This window comes from Xiphophorus hellerii, chromosome 22 (genome assembly GCF_003331165.1).
Source record: "Xiphophorus hellerii strain 12219 chromosome 22, Xiphophorus_hellerii-4.1, whole genome shotgun sequence".
NCBI classification, from domain to species: Eukaryota; Metazoa; Chordata; class Actinopteri; order Cyprinodontiformes; family Poeciliidae; genus Xiphophorus; species Xiphophorus hellerii.
The window spans coordinates 7,222,756-7,249,642 of record NC_045693.1 but is presented as its reverse complement, the minus strand read 5'-3'; the positions used below and the strand labels follow the sequence as shown (position 1 = coordinate 7,249,642).

The window sequence follows — 26,887 nt, the reverse complement described above, 5'->3', positions numbered from 1 at the left end:
TGGGAAAGTTTGCCAGAGAGCCAAAAAAAGCGTGGAGATCTTTCCCTTTTTTTGTTATTGTTGTTTTGTTTTCTTTTTTAACACGTCTGTCATCATCGCTGACCGTTGTTGCTGTTTTGGTGCGTCAGTGTCGCGCTTCTCAGAGAACAGCCGTCAGTCAGAACGTGTGGGCAGTCTGACGTCTTTTCCTTGGGATTTTTTATATTTTTGTCGTTTCTTCATCATTGTGGTGGTGCTGTCCTTTTCCTGTTCTGCTTCTATTTATTCCAAACCCAGAAAAAAGGCATGACTTCCAGCATGGCATGGGCTGGTATGAGATCTCACGGAATATTAATCTGATATGATAAGATTTTATAGCATAAAAACATAATTTAATAACTTATGCACAAGTTTTTCCTGCTGCTAAAAGATTGATACATTTACAATTTTATGATCGATTTCATTTATTCATAGACTATTAGTAGAAAAACACATTCCTAAGACGATTATCCTATTTATCATTCTGCTTTTCATAGAGTGACACATTAACAAAGATTTTAGCTGCTAGCTACTGAAGTCGGCTGCTGAACAGACTTTCCGCTCGCACCTTAATAAGACTGATAGTGATCATTTAGCTTCCCCAACATGACTGTCTATTTCATGACCAAAAATATTCCTCCACATTTAAATTTGTGTTTTTGTAAGTAACATGGAACAGTTTCAGAGGCGGCTTTCAGCCTCCTGTCCACCAGTGTGCAGCAGCAGCATTGCTCTATGCTCCATACAGCCAAAGAAAACTCTGCTGATTTCTCTGGCATCTCATTCAAAGGTTTTTAAACCGCATGAACAGAATCGCGGAACATTTTAGCAGTTTTGGAACGTGGCTTTATGACAGTATTACATTACACATCCGTACTTTTCACACGACGTTTTGTAAATTTTCCAAGCAAAAATAGAAAATCGCAACATACTTTTAGCCATCTGACTAGCAATGCACAGAAACATGGTGTAATGTTAGAGCTTGATTTCTCAGCCAGAGAACATTTCACTCTGTCATCTTCTCTTGCATCTCATTGGAAGGCCCTATAAAACTTACAATTGAAAATTCATATGACTTTTTTTTAAACTACATTTTCTAAACACTTGATATACCTCAATACCAGCAATCGGCCCTGGTTTAGTTCACACATGGAGCACTTTGCCATCAGCATCTGCACTGACAAATCTGATTTTCAATAGCACTACCGGCTGCTATTTAATACTAATACATTATTAATGACTGTTGATCATCAATTTATCTTCTTTTGCCATGTTATTTGCCTTGCATCACATTCTCTGCAGGAGCATGATTTGTTGGAGGAAAATAAATACCAATCAACGCCATAAGCACAAAAAAACACCAAAAAAACAAGGATCAAAGCAACCTGCTGTACATATGTGCAGGAATCTGATGATCACCGCAGGGAATCTCTCAGCTACTCCACAAAGAAGTCAAAGGTCGTGGTCAGGATCACATTCAGCCTTAGCTTTAATCTCAATCCTTTGTTTTGACCACTATTTTTTTTTTTTCAAACTGCAAAGCCTAAGAAACCGCTTGCATGATCCCCCTCTGCGCCTCCGGAGGAGTCACAAGTAACACTGGTGATGTTGTCGGGATGTCATCAGGGTTACCTCAGCTCGGGCCTCAAGCTTCACAAGTCTGGGAGAGAAAGGAGAGCTGCAGACAGAGGAGGACGGAGGTGCTCGCTAAGCGGACAGGGTTCAAAACCAGGAGCTTAACGAAATCTTCTCGGCAGTTGCTGAAAGCCAGGATACCTCGGCTTTATAAATATTCAAGCAGAAAACCTGCCAAACGAGGAAGCAGGACGAGGTTTATAGTAGTTAACACTTTAATGCTGTCTTATATAACAGTGTGGGTGTGTGTGCTGTGGAATTACCAAGCAGGATAACGCTCAAGTCAACTGACTCGTCTTTGTTTTATTACTGCTCTTAACACCATAAGCAGCAAAATGTTGTTTTTTAGCACCATCGCCATGCTGCCCATACTCACTGTTTTTCTTCTTTTTGCTGAGCACTAAATAATTTATTCCAGCTTAGTTTATTTATAAAATGACAATTTACAGCAAAAATCATCTCAACTTGCTTTACAACACAACTGATTCAAATCATATCAAATACAGTTCAATCAAAACAATTCAATCCACTCATACAAACAGATTCAGATTCACTTACTAACATCCTCGTTCAGATTTAACTGTAACACAGATTCAGCTTAAAATGCCATTTGGTAAAAACTGGTAGATCTGCATAAGCCCTCCCGATTTAATTGAGTCGTTCACTTTTCATCTATCCATCCTCATGAGCAGCCATGGTGGTGTTCATGTCAAAGTTTAGGGTTAGGTTAACTTAGTGACACAGGATCTGGACAACGAGAAAATGTCTGACCCAAAGTTCGTGACCTTAAGCTGAAGCAACTTGGATTATGTAGCAGGACAATGTTCCAAAGCACGATTAAATTGTTCAAAAACAAACAAAAAAACAAGGATAACAATGTGAGAGTTCAGGAATGCCCTAATCAAGGTCTGAAAATAAATACGAATGAGATGTAGACATGTTAGACGCGTCAGTCAAGCGTCAAAATCCTCAAATGTGGCTGAATTAAAACAATTCTGCAACAAAGAGTGGGCCAGAAAGTTTGATGGCCTTTGTTGCCACCAGGAGTGGCAATGTTGGCTTGGATAGATTTTTTTTAACCTCAATAAATGAAATCATTGTTTTAACACATCAGGTTACTTTGTCTGATTTTCTTTTTTAAAAAACTGTAAGATAAAAAACAGAAAAAATCTGAAAGGGAGAAAATGCTTTCTCCCAGTGACGTTTATATCAATATACAGATATATAACACAAAACAGACCACTGGCCTTTGCAGAAGATTATTAGCTTTTCCAGTCGTCCCAGTAACCTGTACTGCATGTGTTATCCTACTGCTGATGATTTCCACACACACACACACACACACAGCAGCGTGTTTATATTCGGAGAGGCCATTCACCGTGCCGACGCTGTTCAAACGCAGCGCAGCACTCGAGTCCACTAAATAAAATCTTATGTGGAGAAATAAAGAAAGGCGGACAAAAAGGGAGAGTGACAATAGATTAGTGATGGCAGCCAGCGTGTGAAATCTCTTTGTTGGGCTCGCTGGGATGTTCCACAGCATGAAACACACACTCACACACGCACACATACCCACCAAACATACTGTAATTGATTCAGTATCAATTGGCTGTCCTGGATTTGCATTGACTGCTAATGCATCAGGGTGAGACTCAAAGAGAGACAGAGAGAGAGAGAAACGAGCCAAACGAGAAAAAGGGAAAAGAAAAAGCAGAGGAAGGATACGAGATGGAGGGAGAGCGTTCTGAAACAGAGCCAGACTGTGATTGGGTGTTAAAAATGCACTAATGTGCACTGAGATGGGCAGCATTAGCCACTGATGATAAGCTAATTGCTAATCAGTAGATCATAGACTAACAACGCTCGTGGTGCGAGGCTCCAAGCCAGGACAGCACTTCAGCGGGGCCAGAGCGGAATGGAGGACCGGATATTTTGGGTTCAGAAATGTGAGAAATTTTGGGGGGATTCATCATCCTGCTCTTGTAGCGATAAAATCCGTGCTAATGAGCTAATACAGATAGCTTATCAGCCAATGTTTCACTGAAACGCAGATCGCTGGCCTCATCTCGACTCGACATCCAAACCACGTGAGTTAAATTCTTGAACCTCATTACCAGGAAATCAATTTGGAAAAACCAAACAGGAGGAGGTGTGTCTACAGCTGAAATAATCCATAAAGAATTCCTTCTAAATTTCAATCTTCAAACCAAAGAATATTTTACATTAATATCCATTGTTGATGGGAAAAAAGAAATAGGACAAGACATAGCTGTTCACACTTCACACACATTTCACACACACACGCAGACCCCTCTCTCTTTCGAGACATTAGCGATGCTGTTTCTGAGCGAGGGACCGCCTCAGGGATTATAATCAGAATTTTCATCTCAGTTAGGGATTAATAGAATAAATGGGCAAGCAAGAGAGCGCTGAGAGTTATGTGTGTGTGGCTTTAATGGTCAGGTACCCAGCCTTTTTTTTTTTGCAGCAATGATTTGCCTTTTCATTTATCACACACACAGAAAAAAAACATCTAGGCCAGAACTGTTTGTTGGTTGCAGAAAAAAAGCAAAAGTAAGTGCAGTGCTTTTCCCAGATGTTTTTTTATTATTATTTCAAAATGCACATGCCCTCAGCTTGCAGGATGCATGCAGATGTAAAGATGGGGGTGAATAAACTCAAAATTATGTCCAGTCAGTGTTATTATGTTGGAATATATTCAGTCCGTACAGTAAAAACAAAAGTTGCATCTTGATTCCTTTTGTTCCTCTTGTCCAGAGGCTCTATAAAGTTTATAAAACAGAACATTCACAAATAAGAAACACACACGAGACATCTTTCTTCTTTTCAGTGTCACTGTGAATATATTTGGATCGCCACAGTCGCAGCTTCAGCAGATTATTATATATATATATATATATTTTTTTTTTTTGCATCTCCTGCCAGTTTGGGGTCAATTAGGATGAAAGCTGGGGTTGGGTAGGGGAGGAGGAGGGGGTCGGTTGGAGGGTGCTGGCTTTAATTATCAGCTATCAGGATGAATGTGTTGCAGAGATTGGCCGCTGTGGAGAGAGGGAAGCTCCCCAGAAAGAATGGCAAATTAAAGGGGAAAGACGTAAATTTAAACAGACCGTTTAGAGATGTGTTTTCCCCCTTTTCATGAAGCGGCAAACTTTTAATAATGCTTGGCCTGTCCACCGCTCAGTGTGGTGTCAAGTCTGGAGAAGATATATGCTGCTGCTGTCCTGTTTTCCTGTCCTGTCTGAGCGTACAGCTGTTCCCACCAAGACGTTCCCACACGCAGCACTATTCAAGCAACCAGACGCCCTTATTATGATGTAAATCGCTCTAATAACCCAGTTTAGCTGGTGAGTGTCTGCGAGAGTGAGAGTGTGTAAGGAAGCGTGTGTGTGTGCGGGGGCGTGTGTGTGTGTGTTTTATATACGTGCAGACACCAGAGAAGCATATAAGCTAAAAGACGAGCTCGTGTTCCTGCCGTTGTGGAGAGAAAAGGTCAAGGCTGGCGCAGATTTTCAAAAATAATCTCCGTTCCCGTAGCTGCAATGTTTCAATCATGGGAACTGAGTTCAGCTCCAAATGTGGAATATGAGGCTCATTTTCTCAAATTCCTGAGCTGTGTTCGGCAAACGGAGTGATGATGGGTGTTTTTCATCTCTCCCTCTCCGTGCAACAGCTAATTTAGTACACGGCTAAAAACTGCCGCTAATTAAAATGCACATGGAACCGGGGGGCGGGGGGGTGAATACCACTGTAACAAATAATTAGTGGTGTTAGAACATTTCCGTGAGCGAGGCTCTCGTTTGATTCAAAAACGGAAAGTGGAAGGATTCTCCGGCGTGAAGGTAAACTCCGAGAGGGTAGCGGACACGGGCCAAATTTATTCGGGTAAAATACTGCGCCCTGGGAAGGAGGGCGGGAGCACCAAGAGCAGGAGACACAAACAGAGTACCAGTGAGACGCTTCAGCTGCTCCCAAGACTAAAACTCACACACACTGATCAGAAAATGATCCTGCATCAACACACACACATGCCTTGACCAAAGGGAAAACAAATTCAAGGGCACTCTTGTCTCCTTTCCACTGGCCAGTGGGAATAGGCCACACTGGGTAAGCACACACACTCTGCACCAAATACAGCTGATTAATAAAGCCCTGCCTCACACAAACAGATACACACTACATCCTGACCAGTTGGTGCAGCACACACTTCACTGGTCCACTGTCCAACCCGTGAAGTTCAAGCAGACCTGAGTTGGTTTTACTGGGACAAATGTTTTCATTCGGAAGCTACAAAACATGCCGGCTTGTTGTACTACAGTAAAAACATGATGACTTAAAAAACCCCTCTGTCCTTTCAAAAGGCTAAGAAATCTGTGTCTGAGCTCCTCCAAACTTCTACTAACACTGTTTCTGAGGGCAGTGAAAGGAAAAGGCGAAGTACAGCTGAACATCCAGCCATGATCACACACAAGCCCATGCTCTGAACGTTCAGTCACCTGTTTTTCTGCAGCCTGCCACGCCTGTGTTCATGTAGAGCTGAAGGTGATGCATGTTGCTCTGTTTACCTGGAAGGGGCTCCTGCTTTGGGCAAATCCCCCGAGGCGACAAGAACCTCTCGTCGTCTTCGTCTGCTAGCGTGGCCTGAACCCCAACTTCAACCGGCCTGCGGCCACGCAGAGAGTTCAGAGCAGGTGAAGGGGTGAGGGCCAAACCGGGGGAGGGCGAAGGGGGTTTGTCCAGCCCCCTGCCTATGGCGAGGCAGGGAGGCCCGTGGCATCGCTTCCTCTTGTGCTCGATGAAGAGCAAGATGTCTGCCAGGGGGAAGGTGGCCTGGCACTGACCGCAGGTCAGGAGGTCCTGCTCCGGCGAGGGGTGAGAGTCCGGACCCAGCCGGGCCAACCGGCCCGCGGTGGGGACTGGATGGTGGCCGTTGAGGCTGCCGCTGTCCTCCGAGTGCTCCGAGCAGCGTTCCGACAGCTCCTCCGACGAGACGACGGCCGTGGAGAGGGGCTCGGCTGCTGCAGAGACAGAGGGGAGAGAAATTAGATACTCGTGTTTAAATTTCCAACCTATTGATGCGACTCCTGGTGGGATGTGATGAGAGGGACCCAACGGTCACACACAGGATCAGAGTCATGGAGACGGAGCTTCACATGTGGTTCACACAATAAGGGGCTGAGAACGAGGGCCTTGTAATAATAGAAATGCACAAACTGTAGCAAAAGTGATTACAATGCAAGATGGATCTGGATCACAGATCACAGCAATAAACGGTGGGAAATAATATCCCGAATGGATGCAAAGCTCCAATCACATGGCTTTAAAGATAACAATTTCATAGCCAATGACAGGGGGAGCTTAGAAAATGATGCGTTGAAAAACCTAAATATGTGGATGAGTTTGACTTGCCGGTCCGTGTTTGTACACGGGCTGAGCCTTTAATCAGCGCGGAGGATTGTCACAAACACATCCAGCACATGTGCTGCGAAAGGAGAAGGAGGGACAGGAGGGACAATGGGACGACTAGTCCCTCTGCTTTTGCCTTACTTGGTGTCTGAACCCCAAAAGAGTCCATTTTTTCCCTCTTAAGGTAAGGAAAAAGTGGACATGACTGCTTTTTAAGGAATCTTCTTGTAGAGCTCAGGAAGCAGCAAACTGGGAGGACTAAAACTCAGCGTCCCTCTTTTAAAAGAAAATCTTCCAGTCCAAGGTGAAGAGTCTGACTCTGAGCTAGTAGCCTAATGTGCGCTGACCTTCTTTACTCATCTGCCAATTTCACATTTTAATGAACTTAAGACCACTGAGAATCAAAAAATAGATTTTAATTTTCACCATCTGGGTGATTGGATACAGATTTTGGTCTGATAACAGGAAGGGGGGCAGGGAGATGGGACGGAGCGCCATGTGCACACACGTGTGGCCGAGTGTCTGCGGGAAAGTGTGTATCTACAAGCGAGGGAGAGAGGCTGGGTTGGTGGGAATGTGGACTGCACCCCTCCTCAAGGAAATATCTGGACGTCACAGTCCTGAACGACATCAAACTGGGACGTGGATTCTCCAGGCCCAGCAGCTCCCTGAACACCGCTTCCAAAATATTCCCTGTCTTTGATTAATCTTCAGGTCTACGCAAGTTAGACAAAACCTGCTGAAGAGGGGTAGCATTAAATCCACTTATTTATTTAAAAATGCTCTATCTGCAAAAAGCTCCTGACATATGAAGATGAAATTGAGAGACAACTTGTAAACTGAAAAGGAGGTAAATTCCTAAAAAAAAACAAACAACAACAAAAAAAAATCTCAGTAAAACAGAAACATGCAGAAGCCACTCATCTGTGTCTAATTTTAGAGTAGAGCAAACAAGTAAAGGAGCAGAGGGGATATGTCTGCTGCTCACTAAATTCGCATGCCACAACAGGATTTACAGCCATCAATTTACAGAGACATGCCTTTTCAGTTAGATTGTTCTTTTAAAAAGACAGAAAATATCTGTTGACACAAAGTATATCCAACATTTTCTGGAGGATAAAAGACTCCTTTAGTGGAAATGCAACGTGTTTTTAAAAACAGAAAATATAGAAACTATGTAAAATTATAAGAAGGGAAACAGGAATAAAAATAAATAGTCCAAGTTTTTTATTATTATTTATTATTATTGTTGTTGTTGTTATTATCGTTACTGTTATTGTTGTTTTGCTCCAGTGGCTGAATTCTGAGCCCTGTTTGCTATATTTGGAAACCTCTCTGTGTGTCTGTGTGCTGAAGAAAATTTGCGTGGCGGACAGAATGGGTGCAAAGGCTACATGTATGTAAAAAGTGATGCACAGACAAAACGGGGGAGGTGGGGAGTTCCGGAGAGAGGACGTAGGTTTGGGTTGATGAAGACGAACTGGGGAGGGGGAGATGTTGTTGGGGGGGGGGGGGGGGTGCTCCCTCCTTCCCTCTCTGTTTGTTCCCCCCACCCGTCCTTACGTCTTGTACGCTTTTCCTTTATTCTAAAGAGCTCGCAAGACATCAGCCCGTATAGACAGGGAAGGGGGGAAGGAGGGGGTTGGAGGTAAAACTCCTCTGCTTCAAGTTTGGAGCTGGATTTTCTAATCGCGCTCTGCCTCCTAGCGACGGGACAGGGTCACTGTCACTGCGCTGTCCCCCCTCTGAAGGAAACACACACATACATACACACACCACACACTCTTTTTCTGTCTCTAGCTCCAAACCAAACACACGCGATTACCCGTCAACGAACTCCAATGTTAATTAAGCAGCGACACGTAAAGATGCGCTAAATAACCGCTTGTTTTCTTGCGCGTGGTCCGCAAAGAGAGGCGCACACTTTGCCAACTGCCTCGCAGTTTTCCAAAACACCCGCACCGGCTTTCTATTGAGAAATAAAGCTTTTGCGCGCAAATAAATTAAATCTAAATACACAAATGAGAGGAGTTTTTTTGAGAAATGGACGTTGTGCGTAAAAGTCAAACGCTGTTGGATTAAATTGTTTTTCTCTCAAACACCAAACATCTGATAATTAAGTTTTTATTAATTTACTTGAAGCTTTAAAGTGAAGTTATTCCGTCAAGTTGTTCATGTTTAAATTTCTTTGTAGATAGCATTTCTAGTTCAGAAACACAGAACGTGGCTTCAACTTTACGGACATCTAAGCAGCATTCACCGTTAAAAAAGAGCTAAATATACATCACTAAATCGATCATTTTGATTGGCTCGGATAAACAGTTTTCCGCTCGATCCAAAAACGTCCACTTTACATTTTCACCTTCTTTTTATTCCAAAACAGAGTAGACGGGCTCGCACTGCAGGAAGCGAAATTCTAGAGGGTGATCTGTCCACAGAGCTCCGCGGAGAAGACGCGCTCTGACCGGAGCGACCGTCGAGATCCAAAGCGGGTGCGTTTACCAGCCTGTCAAAGCTGCACAACTTAAAACTGGTCCATCAAAACTTTTTTTTATTCTCCCACTCTTCCTTTTCATGTTTCGGGAAGGCAGCTTTTTACGGACGGAAGGTGTCGGACTTTGTCGCCGCGCCGCAAAGTCCAGATAGAGTGTCCGGTGTCCACAAACACCCCCCCTTTTTCTGTCCCCCTTTTGCTCCCAGATGGGTGAACTGAAACAAAAGTGTTTCTAACTCTCCCTTTAGAGGCTTTTACTTACGCGAGAAATCCCGTTTGCTCAGGTGCTGCGGTTTGCCTTGCTTGCGGCGAGACATGGTGGCTGTTCAGCGGCTGCGTTCAGCGCGGATCACATCGGGGAGATGCCGGGGTGACAGAGGAGAGGAGGAGGGGGAAAAAAGAGAGAAAAGATCTTCATCCAACGCCTTGGACATCTACCAGAGGAGGTGGAGGAGACGGAGTAAAAAAAAAACCCAAAATAATAAAATAAATTAGAAATAATAGAAAGATAGCGCGGAGGCGAGGATGGATCGCGGGATCGCCGTCATGGCTTTTTTGAGAAAGGAGAGCAGAGAAAAAAGAGAGAGAGAGTGAGGTGGATGGAGAGAGAGAAGGGGAGAGAGATTGAAAAAAATGGCAAAATCCCCCCTCCACCCCCCCACCCCACACCCCCCAACACACACACACACATACACGCCCGCACGCGCACACACACATACACACACCACCCCTCCCCTCTTAGCTGTGCAAGTTCAAGTGCACGGACGTGACGTTCCCGGCGAACTTGAACGTCAGGCGGCGGACGGACACCCGACATACAAAAACATGGGCCGGGCCGAGGCACCCGAGTGGGAGTGGGGAGTGGGAGGAGGGACAGACAACACCATTGGACGATCATTAGAGAGAGAGGGAGAGAGAGGGAAGGAGAGGAGGGGGCTGGACATGAAAAATAGACCCAGCGCAAGCCAATGGACACAGAGATCAGGGGGGCCGGACAAGAGGCACTGCGAGGGAGGGAGGAGTGTGTGTGAGTGTGCGGGTGTGTGAGGCAGAAAGATGTATAATGAAAGCAATATGCAGAGAGAAAGAGGAAGGTGCATGCAGAACAGGGCACTCTGCTGCATGCAGTGTGCCCTGAATGGGTGTGTGTGTGTGTGTGAGAGAGAGAGAAAGATTACCTGGACCCACGCGTGTCCCCAGAGCGTGTACACAACATTAGGAAGAGCAAAAGAAACGGGAAGGAATAAGTGTGTGTGGCTGCAGTGAACACGAACGACAGGTTGAACAACCAAACAGCAGCATGTTCTGATCCAGGCCGCAGGTTCCGGATATCAGGAAACATCCAGAGCCGGACCAACGTCGTTTGGGGCCAAAAGCAGAACCAGGCTTCTATTTGGGGAATCACTATTTTAGTTTATCCAATAAAAATTATGATTTTTAAAATTAGTGGGAACCCCTTGCCCTTGTGTTTTTTTAAAATAGTAATAAATACACTCAAACCTCATTCATTTAGCGTGTTTGTTTCTTTTCCCACAATGCCACACAGTTTCCCTGCAGCAAGAAGGTCCAGGGTTCAAATCCCAACCTAGGCTCTTTCTGTTATTCCCATTCATGGTTGGATTCTCTCCGGGTACTCCGGGTTCCTCCCACAGTCCAAAGACATAACTGTTGTATTAATTATCTCACTAAATTTACCTTAGGTATGAATAGAATAGAAATATCCTCATCATCAGCAGAGGGGAGGAAGGATCTGTGACAACGCTCCTTTCTGAACTGAGGACGCAGCAGCCTGACACTGAAGCAGCTCTCCAGCTTTATGCTTTGAGTTGGAGACATTGTCCAATAGCTTCTGTCTCTTCAGTCTGCTCTGACCTTTCCTGTAAAGAGCATCGGCGGTGTGAGTCCGGTCCAGTTTATTGTTCAGATGAACTCTCGGGTACTTCTAAGAATCTCATTGTCCACTCCCTGGATGTTGACGGGTGTAATTGAGGTGGGATTGTGCCTGTAGAGGTGAAAGTGTGACTGCATAGTAGTTTGCCTTATGAGTCTCTTTGTTGCCCTGTGATGGACTGACTACCTGTTCAGGACAAACCCCACCTCTCACCCAATGGCTGCTGGAGTTAGGCACCAGCCTGCGAGCATAGACAATGAATATTGTTCTTCATTCTGGTAGATATCGTTTACCAGAGTCAAATAAGTATATTTCCTTAAAGTAGACATTAAGTAGATTATAAAAAACAGAAGTTGACAAAGAGGGTGTGCAGCATATACAAGGCAAGTGCCTTGTATACCAACCAAAGTATGCTGGCACCTGCTTTGGTTGATAAGATGAAGACCGTTCCCATCCAAACCTGAAGAAATCTACAATGACATATCCAAAGCAACAATTATAAAATAGCAAAGGGGCAAAATGTCCAGGACCCAGCCCAGAACCAACTCTTACCCTTGATGTCGCATCAAAATTAAGCATTAGTGCAATAAAAAACCCACTTACCAATTATTAACCCAATGAATATCTTTGTATTTCTATTTTGCACCCTTGTAGTTCCATTTTATACCTGTAAATAAACTACTTTACTATCATGTATGTAACCATTGCACAACACTTATTTCTCACTATTTCATACTTTTGACTTTCCATGTGTGAAATAGATTCGTCTTTCACAGTATTTCATACTCACTTGAGTGGTCAATATGACTGGAAAAAATATTTACTTTTAAAATAGATTAGTTGAATTTTCTATAATATATTCATAGTTTACTGTTAGGAAATATAGTTATATGGTTCATCTAAATATTATCTACCAGAAGGGTGACAGTATCTTAGATTGATCAGGAGATAATATTTATTATGCTTAATAAGAGTCAACTGTCCCAAATTGAGATAAAAAACAAAATAAATGGAAATATATTGATAATGCAAAATATCACATTATATTTTATATGAGTTTTGAACATTATCTTACCTTTTTTCTTCAAAATTTATCAGAATTCATTTGAATTGTAAGGCCAACTCCTAATACGCCAATTTTAGTTACTTAGAACAACTTTAAACTTCAGAGCTTTAAAGTCGCACAACATTAATGGCTGTTAACCGTCTACATCTGGTCATTTCTGTCCTTCTCTTCTCAGCCGAATGGCATTTGTGTTACCCAGCAAAGTTACATTGGTGGGATGCTGCTGGTTGCATCAATCCATCTCATCATCTTCAACACGTCAGTGTGCTCCAGGTCTGCCAAGTGAACCTGCAGATTTCTCAACAGACACTGGAGTTTGCACATTCCCTGTGCTAGTTCAGATCTTGTGGCTTTTTGGAAATCATGCTGATAGACGTAATCAGCCGATCTACCCAGTCAGCTCCTTCAAAGTAACTTCAGGACAGTACAGGATGTATTTTGACAGAGAGTACAGAGACAAACTCACCAACAGTCTCTTGTGAACGTTTAGACATCAGGTCCCAAAATGGGAGACTTTTGTTTCCAGAGTTTGATTTCTTACATTTGCTGTTATCTGTTTTGCCTGGCACTGCTTTGTTAGGCATTACGGTACTTACTGTGTTCGAACAGGACCAGAGATGCACCGATCCGATGCTGGTGTCTTTATCGGCCCGATGCAGAAAAATGTTCTAGATCAGCTATCTGTGACAATGCTCCCAATCCATAAGGGCAGATCTATTCAGTCTAATTCTATGTGTTGTGTTCTGCGCAACTTCATGCTTTATGATTTATTTTTACATTATATTTATAATTCCTAATTGCACTTTCCGAACCATTTGAAAGAAGATTTGCTGCAGCCTATTTTTAAATTTTTCAGTTTCAATTTATTATTTACTTTACTCGCATTTGCACTGACTGAACAACTTAAAGTTTTCTTGCTTTTGCATGTCTGACCAAGCTTCTGAAGCTGTTGATGTATTTAGGCGTGCAGATTAATCAAACAAATATGTAATTCAGCACATTTATGTCTGTGCTTAAAAAAAAAGAAACATTTTAGGTCAATTCAGGAATATTTTTCTGTATCAGATCGATATTTGCTGATACTAAGACTCAGATATCTGCATCGGTATTGGAGGTGAAAAAAGTGGATCGGTGCATCAGGACAGCAGACTTCCTGCCTCTCTGTGGAAACAAGTCAGCGTCCGGAGAAGGAAGGAGACGCAGTCCTGAGAAAAATATTGTATATTAATTAAGAACATTTGCATGAGAATTGGACTCAGCAGACTCATACATGTGTTTTCCTCCTATGGAAAGTTCAGAGAGAGTATCAAATATTAGAAATGTGAAGGATTATGAAAAATTAAATGATAACTCCTTAAAAATGTTGTGTGCAGTGGATTAAACACTATTATATTCACCATTTACAAGTAGATCAATAATCAAAAGGATTTTCCAGAGGATAGGTTGATTCACATTATTAAATATGTAAAAAGAAGTGAAAACCTTTTGGAGGCAGTTTTTTTTTCTTCTTCTCCGACTTACTCATTTGGTTCTGCAGTTCTGTCCGGTGTGCTGCTTGTTCAACAGAGTCAACAGAGTTCTGAAGGACTGGCCAAGTTTAATTAGATCTGTTTCCAAGAAATCTGAGAAAATTGTCATGTATTTATGCAGATTTATTTGCAGTTACAGGGTGTTCGAAATGAGACTCCAGCACAGACGCAGAGGCAGAAGAAGAAAAAATTAATTAGCTTCATTAAAAAATAACCATTAAGCTTAGTCTTTCTTCTGTATGATTAAAACTGGCGCATCTCTCAGTTCTTTTAACAACAGAATAAATCTCAATTTTGACTTTAGAAGAATTTTCCTTTTATTTACAACCAATAATCTGAAAAACTGTGAATTTCTGACCCTTCCTGGAGTCTGTGTCGTTTTTTATTTTATTTTGTGGAAGTTAAAACCTTTTACCCCATTTATCATCCATTCATCACTTTATCATCCATCTGTTCATCCAGTCATTCATTCATCCCTTTATCATTATTCATTAGTCATCCATATATTCCTTTTTCATCCATCCATCAAAATGTCCATCCACTCCTCTGCCATCCATTCATTTGAAATCCAACCATCAATCGCTTTGTCATCCATCCATCCATCCATCATCCATCCATCCATCTGTTTGTCCATTTATTCATCATTCATCCATTTATCATAATCCATCTATCATCCATCTATTCCTTTATCATCCATCCATCTGTTCATTCATTCATTCATTCATTCATCCCTTTATTGTTATCATCCATCAAAATATCTATCAATTTATTTGTCATCTATCCATTAGACATAAACCTAATCAATTTGTGCCAATTTATTAATTTATCTTCCATCCATCCATCCCTGTTTTCATCAATCCAAACATGTATTTTCATCCATCCATCCATCCATTCATCCATCCATCTGCGGACACCGGTAGTGAGAGCGGGCCGCTTAATAACTTTCAGCTGTCTAAGGTTGGAGTTGCATACCGTACAGAGGATGGTGTGCTGCTGCTGCTGCTGCTGCTGGTGGGGGGGTGGAGAGGAGGAGAAAGAGGAGAAAAAAGAAGGAGAAGAGGAGGAGGAGGGGGAAGAGACTGTAAACACGCTTGTAATAAAGAGGGTTTGGTAATATAAGACGCGGGGCTTAAATCTGCAAAAGCGCAGCGAGAGCAGAGCAACTCGGCGCGCTCCAATCACTCTGTTTTTTCTTTCTTTCTTTTTGGGGTATCAAGATAGGAGAGAGAGAAAGACTGAGCCATGGACAGATCGTGGAGGACCGAAACAAGGACTGAAAGAGGTTACATTCAAGAGGCTTAAGGGAGCGGAGAGATTCCCCCACTGGCAGCCGCGAGAAGAGGAGGCAGCGGCGGCTGCAGCTGGGGGTCTGCGGCTCGGTGTCCTGGAGCTCGACGGAAGAGGACGCACACTTAATACCGACGGAGGGTGGGGGAGGTGGAGGGGGGCGGTGGGGAGGTGAGAGGCTGGTGGTGGACGAGCGAGACAGGACAGAGAGGAGGAGGAGGTGGAGCGGGGTGACGGAGAGAGAGACGGGGAGGATGAGACGGAGAGAGAGGGAGGAGGCGGTTCGGCGTCAGGGGGGGGGGGAGAAGAATGCGTGACCACAGAGGGAAATATTTCTGCAGGTTGAAACTCGCCGCGTGGCTTGTACGAGCGGGGCCGGTCCGCGTGCGTGAATGGATGTGTGGAAGTTCGTGCAGATTTAAAGCAGTTCAGTCGGACGAGGAATGAAACTCCATTTATGTTAGTAAAAAAAAAATCCAAAAGTATTATTATTATTAATTATTATTATTATTGAGGAAGTTCTGCTTCAGGGCCCCTCCTGAGCCGGTTCGTGCCCACCGGTTGTCATTTCGTACCCTTCTCCTTCTTCCATTTTGCACCCGCAATCCAACCATTTTGTATGCATGTTTTTCATCGTTGCATCAGTTTAATTCTCTTTGTAGCTCAGAGTGTTTTCATAAATTATGGAGATAATTCATTAGAACAACGCGGACGTTTCGCAACCACATTCAATAGATCCTGTTGCTCCATTCTGCTTAATTACGTTTTAATTCCAAAAACTGAACACGTTTAATTATTCTCCCGATGCTTCTATAATAATCCATAATTTATGCCACTAAGGGCAGAGAAAGTGCACAAATGTGATTAGAAGTTAGCGTGAATTTTTATCTCTTTTTTTCTGTGTTTTGGTCATTTTGAAGAGAATTTACGTAACTAAGCAAATGGTCCAAACTAAATTTACAAAAGATAAAATAAAGAAGTGTGCACATGGTGTAAAAAATATAGTCAAATTTTTAAGGAGAAACTGGTACGAAATGGAAGAAAAGGACGGGAGGGATCAGACCAGAGCAACTCTGAGCGACAACCTGCTGGTAGATATTATTTAAATCGTTAAATAATCGATTTAAAACATCCTGCGGGAAGAACTGATGGTTAAAAGAAACGGGCGGGAACTTTCGAGTATATAACGGCCAACTCTGCAAAACGTGACAAAATAGTTCGACCAGAACCCAAATCTGATTCTTAGGATACACATCAGCATTAGAACCTGTTCAGTTCAGTTCGCATAGAAGATGACAGTCTGGTTCTAATTCTTCCACAGAGTTTGCATTCAGTGGTTCTCCCTTCTTTAGTGTTGTGGCAGGAGGTTAAGAGAGTGAATTTCCTGAAAACTTGCATCCTTTAAACTGGCCTGTGTCATCCTTGTTTTGTGCTTGTGGTTTAAAGGGGCCCATCGTGTTTTAAACAGCCTCTCTTCACACATCCGAGAGCGCTAACCTTGACCTCCCTCCATCTGTCGGTGACAAAGGGCGCTTTTTGTTTTCTCCTCTGCCCAGATACCCCTCATTCTCCCTCCCCGACCCCTCTTCCTCCTCTGAACCAGGCCCACTCACTCTCTTTCTCTTTCTCTCTCTCCAAACCGAGGAGGGACCTTGAGCTAAACCTGCAGAGCCTCTCGGAATCGGGTAGCGGCGGCGCACAGAGCGACTCTCCCCGGTTCCATCATAAATCAGCCATGCAGAATGTGCCGAGGTACAGCGGCAGGAACTCTGCATGCCCGGAAGAAGCTGCGCGCCTCTGCATATCTTATATTTGATCTTAGAAACACACAGGCTGAGTTGGGAGCCGCATGCGAGTTGCGCTCAGGTGGAGGTGACACTGCAGTACCTTCTCTCTCCCTTATGTAGGCCACTTTATTCCTTCTGTTCAGCACTTTTACGCGCTTGTTCAGGCGGTTCAAGCCAGCACACGCGGCGCGCACACGGAGTGAAGGAATGGACAGTGGAGGACTTTGATAAAGCTTCATGAATCCGTTAAGAAGGAGTGGTCACATGCTCTCCTTTCCCCTGCAACGCACGGCGGCCCCGGGGAAATTGGGGGACTAAAGGGGGGCGCATTTCAATATATGTAAATTACTTGGAGAGGTAGAGTGAGGAGGGGGTGGAGGGTGTTGGAGATACAGAGATAAATCAGTTCTGCACACAGTACGCCCCCCACACGTTTTTTTTCCTGCGCTCCTTGTCATGGCTTGGCTTTTCTCCATCAGACACGGCTTTTGTTGCTTTTGTCACAATTAACTCTGTGCGTAAAAATTCACCGCTAAACATTAAGGGGATGGCACAAACTAGGAATAACAAATAAAACAAAGTGAAATTTATTTTTAAAAAGAAAATAAACAGACTCTAAAATCAAGTGACTAAATAAATGAATAATGTCCGGATTCCTGACAGTGAAAAGCCGCGGAACGCATGATTAAAATGACGCTGACTTTTTCACCTGAACAAAACCAAACCCAGAGTTATTTTATGTACATCTTTTGCTATTTTATTTTATTCCTGATAATTGTTTATTGGGTTTGTTTTGGTTTCAGCTGCTCTCATTTTAGGCCAATTTTATGGAAGAACCTAAAAGAACGACGCAAATAATACTAAAAAGAAATAATAAAGTATCATCTGGTTTCGGTTTTTATTTCCACAGAGAATTAACTCTATATCCCTCATAAATCTAATCCCTTTTCCTCTTCTTTTGTGTGTGTGTGTGTGTGTGCGTGCGCGCGCGTGCGTGTGTGTGTTCATGTGGAGGAATTTCAATCCACCACATAAATACACTTTGCACACACACCTTCCCCACGGCCGCCACCAGCCTTCTATCCAAAAGGCTCAACTGTAACGAGAGCGCAGTGGGTGGATTTTTTTTTTTTCTTTTTGCGGAGCTCCATTATCACATCTGGGGATGTGCGCACACGGAGCGGAGTAGGGCCGGTGGTATTAGATGAAATCGGGCGGGATTACATGGTTATAGAGCAAATTATCTGAGCCCTCCAACACCCAGCACCACCCGTCCTACATGCCTCCACCTCCCAGTGTGCCTCCAATCTCTGCTGCTGTTTGATGTGACGGCTGGCTCTGGAATCAGCGAAGTTGTCCGTCAAATAAAGTAGGGGGGAAAAAACAGACGAGGTTTGTGTGCGAGCGCAAAATCCTAAATAAAATGAATTTCGCCTTGAAAAAAGTATTCATGAATCTTAATTTCATGTCCCAAACATGCAGCGTCAAAGAATTAAAATTTCGCCAACACTATAGCGCACAAGTAAATGGTAAATGACATAATATTCTCTATTTTTTCCATGAATTAAAATTTTGAAAAGTGTGACGTGCCTTTTAATTAAAACCCCTTATCCTCTGATACCCCTAAATGTAACCCAATGTTTTCAGAGGTCGCCTATAGCTTTAACGGAGTCCAGCTGTGTGTCAGTACAAACCCAGCTGTTCTGTGAAGGTCTCAGATGTTTGTCTGAGAGCATTAATGAAAGACATCATGAACACAAAGGAAGACAGGTCAGAGGAAAAAGCTGTGGAGACGTTTAAGACAGGGTTAATAAAAAAAAAACATATATATATATCCAAATCTTTGACTATCTCACAGAGAAATGTTCATCATGTTAAAATAGGAACAGGATGGTACAGAAGCAAACTTACCAAAACATGGCAGGTTAGACGAGGCGTGGGTTAATCAGAAAAAAGCCACCAAAAGGTCTTTGGTAACTAGGAGTTGTAGAGATTTACAGATTAGGTGGAAGAATCTTTCTACTATTAGCTGTGAAAACCAGCCTGCACTAAGAAGAAAACCACAAAATGTCCTGCTTGCCTTTTACCATGAGCTGTTGGGACACAGAAAGCATGCGGAATAAGGTACTCTGCTCCAAAAGTGAACTTTTTGACCTTCATGCAACATTGTGTGTCATGGACATCATTCAGTAGCACGGTAAGGGCAGAATCATGCTATGGGGATGCTTTATGTTCAACAGGAAAAGAGGAAACCAACTGGAGTTGTTTAAAGATGGACAGAGCTACTGGAATCCTGGAAAAAAAACTGTTAGCAGTATAGCAAAACATTCAGGATGGGATCAGAGCTTCTAAAAGGACAGAAGCCCAAAACACATACAGCCAACAAAATCCCAAAACAGTGTAATCAGATCAGATTAATGAGATAGAATTTATGAGAATACGTGACAAGACCTAAACCTTGATGAGCACAAAAGTTCTCAATCCCTTTGAAATTGGATTGAGTCGGTTTGCAAAGAAGAATCGGTTTCCATATGAGCACATTTGGTAGAGAAATCCCCCAAAACACTTACAGCAGTAATTTCAGGAAAGGTTGTTCTACAAAGTATTGACTGTTTTTGCAAAACATAATTAAAACTGTTATTTCCCCTTTACGCTCCACTTTGTGTTGGTCCATTAGCTTACAACCTCCCCAATAAAGTACATTGGAGTTTCTGGTTGTAACTGGAATTGAAAAGTTTGAAATTATTTACTGAATTGTTCTCAGAAAATACTAAATACAATGATTTTGGTCAGTGGATTTAATGAAAGTCGAAAATTTCACCAAACTTCTTCCAACAGTAATAATTGAACACACACAAAACACACAGCGAACACAGACCGCCTCTGAGTTTTATTTTTGAAACGGTGATGAGCCTCGTACACTTCGAGCTCTCCAAACGCGGACTCTAGCGCCCTCTTGTGTCCTAATGCTGCCAATGTAAAAAGAAAAAAAATGAATCTGTAGGCCTTTAGTCCACTGCAAAGGGCCCAAATGGTCAGATCGAGCCTCACGGAGGTAACAAAATATTCTGATGAGCAATTTGAGGAAACAAGTCTGATGTGTGAGAAAGAAAAGGTTAAAACTGGGGGAAATAAAGGCATAATCACTCAAGATACGTTTTTTCTCTATAAGCTAGAATGAAGATAAAAAACAATTAGTGAATCTTTGTAAAATTAGACTTTTTTGTGTTTTTTTAACAAAAGTCCTTATATAAATCGTATATAACACTAAGATTTATATAAAATATGTACACATTTTCATAGATCGGCCTATCATGTACTAATGAGATATTTTATTGAAATATTTAGTTTTTATTTCCAATATAATTGATTCATTATGATAACAATTATAATGAATCATATACACAGCAATGATGTATTATTGCAATTTTATTATCTATAGTAATACGAATAGTATAATAATCCATCATCTATTTCCTTATATTTTATTTCGCCTATTTCATGACTAATAGCCCATTAAAGCAAATGTATTCCAAGTTAACAGTCTTTTCCATGCAGCCTAACTAACTAATATTAGACATTGTCCGCCTGGTCGCTCCTGAGGATTATTAATCCGCAGAGTTATCAGAGTGTGTAAATAAAGTTAGACCCTGTAAAGCTGCGGAGGGATCTCTTAGCGGGCCGTTCTGATGAGAGCTTAGTGATAAATCAAATCTTTTAATGAATATCTGCGGAGACCAAAATGCGGGGAACAGAAAAAAAAAGGACGAAGAGGAGGGGAGCAAGGGGACAATGAAGGCCGGCTGTGTAATTAGATTAAGCGACGCGAGGGGAGGCAACTTTCTAATGGCTCTGAGGCGCCGCCATGAACGCAGCCAGACCCTTTCAGACCATTAACACGGAGCGAAAAGGAGGGAGGGAGGGGCCCGGGAGGGGCCCATAACACATCTAATCTGACATGACACCCCTCCTCTATCAGCCTGCCTGTTAACCAGCACGCCCGGAGCGCTCCGGATCTCTAACTGCTAAAACTTGAGCCGTCACTGAGTTTCTGACAACATGTTATTAACATAAGTGCTCAATTATAGGCCTCATTTCTACTACTGAGCTACCGGGATCAGTGTTACTCCTCACTCCTGACAAACTCTGAAGCAAAAAAAAAAAAAAATCTGAGGCTAAGTGAATCATTTGAAGAGAGAGGGGTCAGGTCTTTGCAGAATGAGGCTAAAAAAAAAAAGTGCATTTGAAGAATGAACCTCGGGAATGGAGGGGGAAAAAAACAAGTTAGGAATGAGAAGAAAGTGAATGTTGTAAAGGGAAAGAAAGTGTGAGTTTATTGGAGCTCAGTTTTCAGTGAAAGAGACCCTGAGGGGAGTTTCAGCACTTCAGATTTATGAACTGCTGCATGTCCTCAAGCAGCCGCGTGGGACTTTTTTTTACAGGAAGCGGGAACAGGGACAAAAACGGGGATCCGTTTTGAAAAGCCTTAAAGGAATCTGGCTTGTGTTGGAAAAAAATCAGCATGTTTAAAAAATAAAATAAAAACTCCTAAAAGTCCAGGAGATCTACAAAAAAAAAGTGGAAACTGGAGGCTCTCAGTAACATGTATAGCTCTTTATAAATCATCAATTACTTTATTACGCTGGCCGATTAAAAGCTTTATTTTGAAGATAAAGTCAAGATGAGAAAATAGCGCGCGAATATTTTCTTCCACGGCATCTCAGCATTTTGCAGGTAAAATAACTTAATTCAGACAAAGTATGTATATATATATATATATATATATATATATATATATATATATATATATATATATATATATATATTTGTTCCATAAATAACAGATAGGTAAGATTTTACTACATTTCCGTTCTTCTTCCACTCACCACAAGAGGGCACTAATGCACTAAAACATGTTAAACTCAGAAATCTTTAGAGCTGATTTTATCCGCTTTTCTATGGCGACATGGCGGATCATCCGGCCGCGTGATGAAGGTCTTATTGCACTGGATTCATTTTTGTGTGTAAATATAAAAAAATAAAGGACATTGATTGTATTAACATGCATAATAAAAATCAAATGACGTTATTGGTTAATTTCTTCCTTCCACTATCCAAGTGACTGGTTTTACCTTGTATTCAGTTCACGCAACGTTGGTTTTCCGTTGCCTCGGTCTTTTACAGCTAGACAATGAAATTCAATAAAACAAAGCAAAACACTGACAACTTGAACTGCTGCACCTTTTATTTCAGCAGACTCAAAAAACTAAAGGAACCTTGTAATTCAAGCCGGAGTCCAGCTTGTTGAGGCGTCGCCTCACGGTCTCCTCTTTGCTTTCAGCAGTTCTGTTTCCGTCTTCAATACGTGACCTTCAGCTCTCACAGCAAAGGTTCACAGGTGTGTGTGAAGCAGCCAGGATGACGGTCATCTCATCAAAGTCTGAGTCTCAGCAAGAGTCCAAGCAGTGGTTGTCAAATATCTTGGACACATCGGATCTTCATCCGAGGACATTACGGTCTGCCATGGTAAAGAGGAAGAGGAGTTAAACAGTAAAGGTTCTGATTTTCTGACCCATTGACATTCAAACTTACTTTGCAGGATAGCAGGACTGCATTAGGGAAAGGTAAGGTCTTCTGTTTACCGCTCGGAGTAAGTATTAAATATGAATTCTGTCAATATCCAACACAGAAAGGAATAACAAAGTATGGATACACTAACCAATGGATGAATGATGATGGACTGATGAATAAATTAAGAAATGATGAATGGAAACAATCTGTAGACAATTTGACTAGGAGTAAAATCTAAAAGTATATATCCTCCCTCCCCATTCTTCATTTTCCTTTTCTAATTAAACCAGATCTAGAAAATGATCTAGATCAAATTCCATATTTTTACAGACAGAGTCAAATTTTATACTTTCAACCTTTATCTTTCTAGCTTTCATATCAATGTGGTCTAAGATTGATGGCTGTCATCTCCATTCACAACACAAGGTGGCAGTAGATGCTGTGATTCTGGAGGACAGAAGTTGGATCGAGTTCAAACTGAAATCAGCAAACATTAAAAAAAACAAAACAGATTAAATACATCTATTTGCACACATTCAGTTTAATAGTGAACTTTTTCACTCTTCTACATCTCCTTTTAGTGTTTCAAGAGTCACTGGCATCTTTAAACACTCAGCCTGTAATGGATACCAAGAGAGAGGTTACCTGAGCATTAACAGTTAAGGAAAAACTGAAAATGAAGGAAAAACTGTAAATCAGAAGAAACAGGCAAGAGGGCTGTAAGTATTTTTAAAACACACAAGAGGAAACACTTTCCTTTACACAGACTAAAATCTGTTGGTGGCCTGGTGCAGATCCATTCCTTTCAGCTGTTCTTGAAAATAGGAAAGGCAATAAAACATGGTATTCAGGCAAAGGCAAAAGAAAATGGATGCTCACCTAAACTTGCAAAGATCTACAGCCGGATAAGTAATTAAAACATTTAAAACAACTAAACAGTTACTAACTTAGGCTGAGGAACCAAGATTATATTGCATGCCAACCAATTATTTGTGAGGTAAGAAAAAATAATATATTTTTTGTCCATACATCACACATGTAAACATGTCTCTAAATCCATTGTTTTGGTCAGGTGGTACCAACATTATTCTTAATTTAGCCAGCAAATAATAGTGGTAGGTTTGCTTTAAATAAAGCATAAATATGTTGAAAAGCAGCTCAAGTTCACTATTAAGGAGGATCTGTGATGCCCTGCTTCTCTTCCAAAGGAACTGAAAACAACATTGATATCTTAAAATTTGACATACCAAGATATTTTTAAAAACAACAATAAGATATGACCAAATAAACACAGATATAAACTCTACCTTTTTTCAGTCGACAAATCAAAATCCCGAAGAAAACCAGCCAGTTGATCTGAACTGAAGAGGGCAAAAGAGAAAACACGACAGTCTGGAGACTGTCGAAGATCCCTCTGTCGGTTCGCTCCAATCCTGTAAAAAGTTACAGAAAACTCAATGTGGTCATAATAGCAAAAAAAGAATATGCAACAATGTTGAAATAAGAGAACTCTGCTTTTTACAAATCTGTACAGATACCAACATTTAAAAAAAAACTCAGAATGCAACAAAATCAACCTGATAACATGTAAAATTATCTCTGCTGTCAGCTGCTTCTCAATAGTTTGAGACATCGGTGATTAAAGAAGGCCAGGCTCTTCTTCCACACAGTCTTTTATTTGTAAATAATAAAAATGAACTCTTGAATATAAAACATACACATCAGTAGAGCCACATCTGTTATACAAACAAGAACTGTTGCAGTGAATACTTTGTCTTTCATCAAGAATCGCGGTTTGGGAACCATGGGCTGTAAACAATCAGTATTCCTGAAGTAATACTGACAAAGGAAAGGGCAGTCGGCCACACCGCCAAGGATGAACGAAAACATCTGCAAAATATGTCTGCAAAACTAGATTTCTCGTCGGTTCAGAAGTCCATTCCAGACCATAGTCAGGTTGATTTAAGATAATTGGGTCTGCTTCTTTTTATTATTATTATTATTTCTTTTTTTTCCTGCAAACGGATCCGGAATAAAGGCCTATTATCGCCCCCTTGTGGCTCAGCACCGCTCAGCAGCTCAAGCACCAGAAGTAAATTCCTCTCAACAAGACCAGGGAATGTTTGTGTATCTGCGATTTTTGATTTGTTCGAATCCTCAGTTAAAGCCGCTTGTTCTGATTAGTATGTACAAGCTGTGTGTGTGTGTGTGTGTGTGTGTGGGCTGAGGAAGTGTGCAGTCAGATACACTCTTTTATATTCATATAGCTATATCTTTTATAATTTCTGTCAAACTCATAATGATACTTCATATACATTTAGCTGTTACACACACATTCTATATCTCTGCCTCTAGCCCCGACTGTCTGAAACTAGTTTAGATGCCTACAGGGGCTCAAGAATGCTCAGTACTACAGAACAGCACTGTTGTTCATCGGGTTTGAGGAAAAGAAAAAAGAAAAACTCAACAAAGACGGAGACTGTCTTGTGTTAATATTTCGACCCAGCTCGGTAGGCGTGGCCTGAGTGCAGCTGATCCCGCCCCCCCAAATCCTCGCCGCGCTTCTTATTGGTCCGCTCCTATCGGGGACGGGGATGGCTTGGCTTTTCTCTGTATTCATATTCAGTACGAGCAAACTGTACAAGAACATGCAACATACAAGCTGGCCTAAAAGTATGTGGAACTAACACACATAATCTAGTCTTTTTTTTTTGTTTGTTTTATTTTATTTTTTTCGGCTTTTGTTTTTTGAGAATTGCTTCGGTTCAGTTTTAGTCTCGTCTTTCAACTTCACAAAAAAAGGTAGAGAACGAAAACGTTAAAAAAAACCAAAACAAAACAAAACAAAAAAAAACAGAACAAACGGAAATGAAAGAAACGCGCATGCAGCTTGGGGCCAGGCCGGGCGGGGCGGGGCGGGGGGTTTGGGGCGGGGTGGCGTCCCCCGAGTCATGCTGCTCCCTCCAGCAGGGGGCGGAGTTGGTGGGTAAATAGGGAGGAGAGTTTGTTGGATGGGTGAAGAAGGCGAGTTTGAGCTGGAGTGACCGTTTTGTTCGGCACCGCTCGCAAAACCAAACATACAAATATACAGAGGGAGTCTGCACCTAGTGGTACCAATCTGAACTGCAGGTGAAACCCAAACAGGAATGACGGCTGGAAATGAAAAGGTGATAAATTATTTGGCCGATGTTTTCTCTTATAGACAGAACATTTTCTATGATTCTGCCTGAACGAATGAGTCAAGCTTTTCTTCTTGTGCTTCTTTTCATTTTTAACAACATGGATGCGAATGTGCTGCCTCTCCCAAACGATTACCACTCTGTGTCAAACTGCTGCCCCTAAGGTTAACATCTGCACAGTCAACAAGCAAACTCTGCAATCAGCTGCATGAAACTCCAACAGTTTGCTTCTCTTTTGACGGAAGATAAAGCCGTGCTCTGATTGGCTGCGGAGCACCACCTTGACAGGGAGCTCCTGCAAAGGCCGCACTTGAAATCAGGGAGAAACAAAAGAAAAGATGAGGTTGGACAGAAAGCTCCACAGCTGCAGCTCAGAGAAGAAAACAAAGAAGGCAAAGATGCTGAAAACAAAAGATGGAAGAAGGAGGAGGAAGAGGGAAGGTGTGAGACGTGATTGTCAGACTCCAGCTAAGCATTTGATTGGCTAGTTCTGTCTCTCCCTCTCTCATTTCTCTCTCTTGTTCCCTGGCTCTCTGTCTGGTTTCTCGTTGATTCCCCCGAGGGCGTCTCCTCGGTGGCGTACTCGGGCTGCGTCTGCGCCCTCTGCTCAGGTGTGGTCCAGCAGCTGTGGTCCATTCTCTGATCGTGTCAGGGTTGTTTAGGGGTGAGCGTTCGCCACTCGGTCACTAGGACCGAACGCCGGGCGGTGGTCCTGAGTCCAGCGACGTCTGAGACGCCAGCCGCGTGAGCGGAGCTAATGTAGGGTCCACCAGTGAGGACGGTGGAAACAGTTTGTACCAGCCAATCACCGTGCTTGAGAGGTCCAGCTCCTCCAGCAGGATCTGTGCTACACCCATGAAACATTTGTGGTCCAATCGTCCATAGTCGCCCCACACTATCACCTAAACAGAGAGGAGAAAAGTCAGAAAAAGCAGAACATGCACGCATACACACACACACACACACACGCCCCCAAACACACAGATTGAAAGAATCAGCCTCT

General features: G+C 42.3%; 2 protein-coding genes across 26 annotated transcripts in view; both read right to left on the bottom strand.

The window, feature by feature from the left end:
- The window catches only part of bcl11aa (BCL11 transcription factor A a), a 53,488-nt gene extending 43,278 nt beyond the window's left edge, over window positions 1-10,210 (bottom strand). The window contains exons 1-2 of one of the 2 annotated variants that reach the window (XM_032553042.1): window positions 9,837-10,210; window positions 6,171-6,692 (exon numbers count right to left, since the gene is read on the bottom strand). In XM_032553042.1, the coding sequence (XP_032408933.1) occupies window positions 6,171-6,692; window positions 9,837-9,891 (577 nt within the window). In that variant the 5' untranslated portion in view covers window positions 9,892-10,210. The remainder of the gene's footprint in view (window positions 1-6,170; window positions 6,693-9,836) is intronic. The other variant, XM_032553043.1, reaches the window with a different exon arrangement.
- Window positions 10,211-22,364: 12,154 nt separating this feature from the next.
- Window positions 22,365-26,887, bottom strand: part of rims1a (regulating synaptic membrane exocytosis 1a) — a 98,213-nt gene continuing 93,690 nt past the window's right edge. For all 24 annotated transcript variants that reach the window (XM_032552989.1, XM_032552994.1, XM_032552995.1 and 21 more), the window contains 2 exons: window positions 24,013-26,786; window positions 22,365-22,652 (listed from right to left, as the gene is read on the bottom strand). In XM_032552989.1, coding sequence (XP_032408880.1) covers window positions 26,571-26,786 — 216 coding nt within the window. In that variant the 3' untranslated portion in view covers window positions 22,365-22,652; window positions 24,013-26,570. The remainder of the gene's footprint in view (window positions 22,653-24,012; window positions 26,787-26,887) is intronic.